Source organism: Cucurbita pepo, chromosome LG13 (genome assembly GCF_002806865.2).
Source record: "Cucurbita pepo subsp. pepo cultivar mu-cu-16 chromosome LG13, ASM280686v2, whole genome shotgun sequence".
In the NCBI taxonomy this organism is placed as follows: domain Eukaryota; kingdom Viridiplantae; phylum Streptophyta; class Magnoliopsida; order Cucurbitales; family Cucurbitaceae; genus Cucurbita; species Cucurbita pepo.
This window is the reverse complement of record NC_036650.1, coordinates 3639521-3646788: the sequence shown is the minus strand read 5'-3', so window position 1 is coordinate 3646788 and position 7268 is coordinate 3639521. Positions and strand designations below refer to the sequence as shown.

Below are 7268 nucleotides of genomic sequence, written 5' to 3'. Positions count from 1 at the left end.
TTTTTTNTATGTTCTTTGATTTGACGAATCTATTCGAAATCTTTTCATATTATGATATAGTTTGCGGGAATAAATAAATATTTGAGAAAGTTTGAGTTACAATTTTACCCTCGCTGCACAATTTTTATTTAAATTGATTTTTTTTTTTTTTTTTTTTTTTTTTTTTTTTTTTTTTTTTTTTTTTTTTTTTNAAGACCCGTGACAAAAAAACAAAGCGCAAAACAATAATTTTTTTATATTAAAAAATCTTGTCATTTTCGAAACTTGTTATTTTATTTGGTGATGTATTTTTACTACCCCATTTATATTTTATATTATATTTATTGAATTATAAGTTTATTTTTTAAACTTTAAACTTTGAATTTATGGGTATAAAAAGTGTTTAATAAATTTCAATAATAAATCTCTAAACATTAAAAAAAATATTTATTGTAATCTCAAAACAGTTTATTTTTAATTTTATACCTAATAAGTGTTTCATGTATCATAGATCATGACCTATTGCATTATTTTTTAATCTTCACGATCATAATAAATATAAAATTAAAAAATAGAATCTTATTAATTATAAAATTAAATTTATATTTATTTGATTAATTAATTTTTAAATTTAATAAATAAATAGACTCTACTAATATGTTTTATGCCCTTCTCGTGAGAGAGCTTCTCCACGTGTTAGAGAACAGTCGGATGCAAGGGAGTGAAAATATAAATTGATTTATTTTAAAATCATATTTTAATGTTAATTATTTAGTCACAAGTTTAAAGGTTGTGCTGACTTTTAAAAATATAAATATAGTTTTGAATCTACTAAATATAAAATTTTATAGACATTATATTTAAAAAAAAAAAATAATAAAGTTGAAAAGCAAAAAGATAGTAATTCGTTTCATTTAGTTTAATTATTAATTTATTGAAAGTTAATCTCTCAAATTTACGGTATGATGAATTGCTTGAACAAATCTGTATCTGTACATGAAATAAATTTAGGAATTAGAGTAAAGAAAAGAAAATTAGAGACATTGAGNGAAAAAAGATGCTCCTCTGAAAAAAGCCTTTCAGAATTCCGGATTAAATTAGTTATGAGAAACAATGTGCAGAATTAGTTGGAATTAAATACAAGATCGATTTTGAATGTATGAGAACGAAATTGTGTAGATCATCAATAGTGAACACTACAGCGAAAGAAGGCTATAAGAAATAATCAAAATACCAATTGCTTCCTTCTCTTTCTTTCATTCTGAAACTATGAAAGAAGGAACCAGCAGCAGAGAAAAGCAGAGCAGTACAGCAGAATACAACTACCATCACTAAAACTAAATCTTCCAGAAAAAGCAAAACCGAAACAAAAGCAAAAGAAAATTTCAGTTTCTCTCTAGTAAGAAATTTACATCTCTATCTCTCACACAATGTTAATTAAGCACAGAACCAAACTATTCGTATCGTTTCCAGATAGTTTTCAAATTCTCATGCAATTCAACTCTATATTCAGAAAACATACCGATTGAATCACGGAATCCTTTTTTCCACGAAGCTGTTCACCAGCGCTAAGGCATTACTGGTGTGTTTCTTCACCTTCTCCGCCTTTGCGCACACATCCTTCTTAATCGGTCCGTCCACCACATCATCGAATCCGTCCGTACACGTTTCTTGATCCGTTAGCGCCGCGCTCATCCACGTCTGCACGTTGCTCATCTGGAACCTAAACGACGGCGCGTCGACATCGTTGATCTGGCGCATCTGCTTGAGTGAGCCGCGAATCTCGTCCACGGCGTCGTCGAAGTTCGTGAAGCAGTCGTGAAGCGCGGAGGAGACTCTGTGGTCAGCGCCGTAGTCACCGACGTGAGACAGGTTGGAGACGTAAGCAGCCATTCTACGGGCGTTGGCAAGGCTGATGGTAATGGCGACGCGAGTGAGAGAGGCCGGGTCCTGCTGAATGGCATTGGCGTAGCGAGAGAGAGAAGTGTAGCAGACGTCAGGATAGAGAGTAATGACGCAGCTAGTGCGGATGAACTCAGAACAATCGGCGGTGGCATTGGGAAAGGTTCCGGCATCGGCAGCGGATGGAACAAGGCGGAGGAGGAAGAGACCGGCTGCGAACAGGAGAGAGACGATAGAAGACGGTTGGGGTTTCATAATTTTCTTTTGGATTAAAAAATAATCGATCAAATTGCTCGTAACAGAATCAGGAATTGCGATTTGCGTGCCAGAGCTCGGTTCACGGGAGGGCTTTATGTAGGCAGTCGAGTACAACTGAAATTACATTATTACCCATCACCCTTGGATAGTATTACGAAATTGACCTTCCGCGTCTTACTTCTGTCGTCAATGGCTGGAAGGTCCATATCATAATTAATTATATCATATGAATCTAATTTTTAATTAAGAAAAAAATGTATTATTGATAGTGGGTAGTTCTGATTATACTAAAATAATAATTATGTGTGTACTTGTGATTAATGATAAGTTAAAGTATCAAAACTTATTAATTAAGATATTAATTTTTTTTAGTCCAAGTGTTTATATGAAATAGTGTGTTCTTGCGTAATGACTGTAATCTAAATCATAGTTTTGAACATCACAATTTAATAATGAAGACAGGATATCGGAATTTCGAGATCTTAATTTTATGAAAAGGACGATAGAAATATTTATGAAAGGACGATGCTAATTTAAAGAGATGTACAAGATCCGTGAAGGGCCTCCACAAGTATTGCACGAATCAATCGAAGGAAAGTGAACCAAGGAGGAGTTTGGACTGGTTCGTGCAGACTAGTCCAACTTGGTTCATTTGGACTGGTTCTGCCCCAAATGAACTTATGAACTAAGAATTGTAGATAATGTTTGAGGAAGTGGGCACGATAGAGGGAGTTTGAGACCTGCAAGAAGAATGTCAAGAAACTCCTAAAGGTACAAGTAGAGCGAATGAGGATGAGACTACTTTGGTAGCCGAGTGTCTATACAATAAGAGATTGACAGCTGATCGACCTTCTAGATCCGGTCAAAAAGGTGAAAGAAAGGTCAAAACCCTTATCATCCTCACCTCGATTAGGGGTTACTTATGATTTTACTGCCTAGATTGGTAATCATATGATTTCGTATTGACTGCATGACCTAGATTGGTTTAAGTAGAGGAGTGTCTCGAATTCAACAATTGACTATGTATTGGGGTGAAAAAATGTACCTGTACTCTTAGAATAGGAACCACACTCTATAAAATTAGGTATAGGCATCCCAAAAACTTGGCTCATGATCACCGGAATAAATTTTTAATGAATTTACAAATATGAATGATAAGGAATTCAAGCTAAGAATTGTGGTATCTTAACTAGACTCATGATATAATCAAAAAGCTTATAAGACCATCACGAGATGTAAAGTTCGACATCTCGGCACTATAGCAAGTATGAGTGCCAGTGACACCTCGATACATTCGGAGGAAAGAACCAATAATAAGTACACCATAGGAGGTATGGGAGACAAGACGTGACATTAATGCAACCTATAAGGGAACACCCTTATTGACTCACGAAGTGTCAAAAGAGAGAAAATCGACGCGAACCTCGAATCACACCTGAAAAGGGTGCTGCATGTGAATATATGAACCCATACAGTACTGAGAGCAAATTTTTGCTAGCAATGATAGAGAAGCTAAATTTTCGTATAAGCATGACACCCAGAGTTGTTAGCAAGGCTCATAGCTCACTATTTACCATACATCTAGGTAGTACCAAGATCTGAAAAATCTGTTACTAATGGCCTGGTATAAAGAGACCCAGTAGAATTTATGAGCCAATTCTGACTTGTCAGCATGTGAAAGCGCCATGACAGGGACCCTTAAGATTATTGCAACCCTCAAGTATCTCATAGTGGAAGTGGGAGGACGTGACAATGGATTTTATCTTAGGGTTCCAAAGACGAGAAATGACTTCACCGTAGTTTAGGTCATTATCGACAAGTTGACAAAATCGATGCACTTCATATCAGACAAGGCCACATATTCAGTAGACAAGTGCGCACAATTTTATCTAGAGGAGATAATCAGAATGCACAACGTGCTAGTGTCCATAGTGTCAAGTTGGTATACACACCTCACCTCAAAATTTTGGAAGCGTTACAGAAAGCGCTAGGCACTTAGTGGAGGTTTAGCACATTTTTCACCTAAAACTGAGGGAAAGATGGGATGATGGAGGTTTAGCACATTTTTCACCTAAAACTGAGGGAAAGATGGGATGATTGAATAAAATCTATGAGGATATGTTGAGGGCATGCGTTTTGGACTTAGCATGCAGCTATGATGAGCACCTGTACTTGGCTAAATTTTCTTATAGTAACAATTATGAAGCAACAATCAAGATGGCACTTTTTGAGGCCTTGCATGGCAGACGGTGTCAATCTTTCGTATTTGCAAGAATTTGGAAACCAACAGTTTTTATAGTCCGAGTTGATATAGATGATGAACACAACGGTCCATAGATCATCGGATAAGAATTCAGACTACGCAGAACAACAAAAGAGTTATGCAGACACTACTTTTGCGAGAAGATTTGAATTACAAAGAACGATCAATGCAGATCCTAGCAAGATGTGTAAAGACCCTACGAAGTAGGAAAATCAGTTTGGTCATAGTGTAAAGACCCTAATAGTGAACTTGACTAGATTGTCGAGGGTTCGGATAACTATAGAACTACCTCATGATTTATGATCGTACTCTGTAGAAATTATTACGAAGTTTTCCTATTAATTTCTTCTTATTGAACCTGTCACGAGCGGTAGGGGTCCACAGTAGTACCTTGACAGTTGAATAAACTTAAGAATGCATGAACCTTAAGAGAACTCATGATCGCTTTAAGGGTGCGGTTAAGGGGTCCCCAACCATTCCTTAATCGTGATCTTATTCAGATAAGAGGAAGGGACCACACAGATGGAACCTACTAGGTTGAGGCAACTGAGCCCTAATAGAGAATCTGATAACAATTATGAGAACTATAGGTTTAAATCGCCGCCGAGTAGCGCCTTAATGACCTACAATAAAGATTTAGAATTATGATGATGAAGAAAAAATTAACAGAATCATAATTCAAGAGACCCAGAGAACCCAAAGGAAATTTCAAGGGTTGGAGATCCAGATGGGACCAAAACTAAGAACATGAATGATATGATATAATTGACATGCAAAACGATGGTTGGCATGAAATACAACCCCGACATACGCATGAAAGATTGATAAATGATATGAGAAATGATATGATATGATATGAAAGAAGACGCTAGAGGAGTTGTATTAAATGATAATGCAAGTGAAAAAATGTTGGGATCTCATACATTATTGTGTGCTCATGCATCGGGGGATGCCCCTTATCCTTAACGATAGTACGGACGCGTATGCTACGAGGCAGGGGAACGATCATTATGTTTATCATAATGTTGCCGTGACGGTCACTATTCCTAACGAGTGTCCAACATCAACAGCTACCAGAGAATGCTCGTCTGACCAGAAAGGGGCCTAGGAGGTGTGCGAATTGACTGGTGGGTCCATACTCACATGTGTGGACCGTGGGTAGGGAAATTAAGTACACATCCAAGTTGCCCATTTAGGATAGCCGCCGTAGGAAAATAGACTGTTATGATAGGTCCCATTCATAAAACCGATAGGGTCTCTTACTGAGTATTTCTTAAAATACTAAAGTCATGTGTCACTTTCATTTTTCAAGTAAAAGCAAGGCATCCCTATACGGTTGACGAAAGGCATCGCAATTCAAGACCATGGCACATGCATAGAGTAGTTGTACTTCTCTTCTTAGACTTAGGTTAGAATAGGGTGTTCTTAATTTTAACGCTTATTTATTTCATTTAGTAATTCGTTGTGTCATTTTAAAGATATCTTCGAACACGCAAGTACATGATAGTGTTTTAAGATAAAATTTATGTTTTATGATAAAGTTTAAACGCTTATGTTCACACAAAATGATTACGCTGTGATAACAGTAGTGGTGACTCTAGGTAAGTAGAAATTTATAGTTGTCACCGTTTAAATACTTTTGGGAAAGTTGGCATAAGACCTATATTTAATAAGAAGACAACCTTGATTTAGGATGATTTAGCTTACAAGAGTTGAAATCGCTAGGACAGGCTTCGAGGTAAGGGCCTTTGTAACGACTCGAAATTTCCTACTTAATTTAAGGTCGTCACTGTGTACATATCATGAACATTGAATGCGGAAATACTTCATTTAAACTTTTATAAAACGTCACCTTCATCTTAAAACACAGCCATGAACTTACGTGTTTTTTTAAAACACCTTTAAAAATGACACAATAAAAGACTAAATAAAATAAATAAACGTTTAAATCAAAAACATCATATTCTAGCCTAAATCTAAGAAAATAAATACGACTACCCTATGAATGTGTCATGGTCTCGAGTTGCAATGCGTTGCCAGCCGTATAGCAATGTATTGTCTTAACTGAAATAGAAGTAGCACGTGGCTTGAGTATTAAAAGAAATACCCAGTAAGTGACCCCACTATTGGGGTTAGATGCAAGAACATGCAAACGCAATGACGGGACCTATCATAACCGTCTATTTTCTTATGGTACTCTCCTAATGGGTAGCTTGGATGTGTAACATATACTTTACACATAGCTCATACGTCCGAGTATGGACTCACTAGTCAGTTTGCGCACCGCTGGGCCACTTTCCTTGTCAGGCAAGCATACCCTGAGAGCTCTTTATGTCGGACACCCGTTAGAAGTAGTAGCCGTCACGGCAGCATTAGGTTAAACATAATGATTGTTTTCCTGCCTGACCGTCGCAGCATTATAATAAACACAATAATCGTTTTCCTACTTGGTCATCATAGCATTATGATAACCATAATAATAGTTTTCCTGCCTCGTAACATACACGTTTGTACTATCGTGAAGGATAAGGAGTATCCTCTCATACATGAGCACACAATAATGCATGAGGTCCCACATTTTTTCATTTTCAATATCATTTAATACAACTCTGCTAGCGTTCCATACATATCATATCATTTCACATATCATTTATTATATCTTCCATGCATACGCCGGAGGTTGTATTTCATGCTAGTTCGCCGTTTTGCATGTCAATCATATTATATAATTCAGATTGCATAAATATATCATATCATAACATTTCATGTTTCCATACATAACAATCTTCATTATATACCTATCATACCATAACATATCGCATCACAATATATCATATCATAAACATGTTAATTTATCACATATCTA

The 7268-nt window shown here is 36.3% G+C and overlaps 1 protein-coding gene across 1 annotated transcript; it reads right to left on the bottom strand.

Annotated features, from left to right (window-relative positions):
• Positions 1-1137: 1137 nt before the first annotated feature.
• Positions 1138-2194, bottom strand: LOC111808313 (21 kDa protein). The gene has a single exon (XM_023694224.1). The coding sequence runs from the start codon at positions 2134-2136 to the stop codon at positions 1510-1512; it is 627 nt and encodes a 208-aa protein (XP_023549992.1). The 5' UTR covers positions 2137-2194; the 3' UTR covers positions 1138-1509.
• Positions 2195-7268: the final 5074 nt, after the last annotated feature.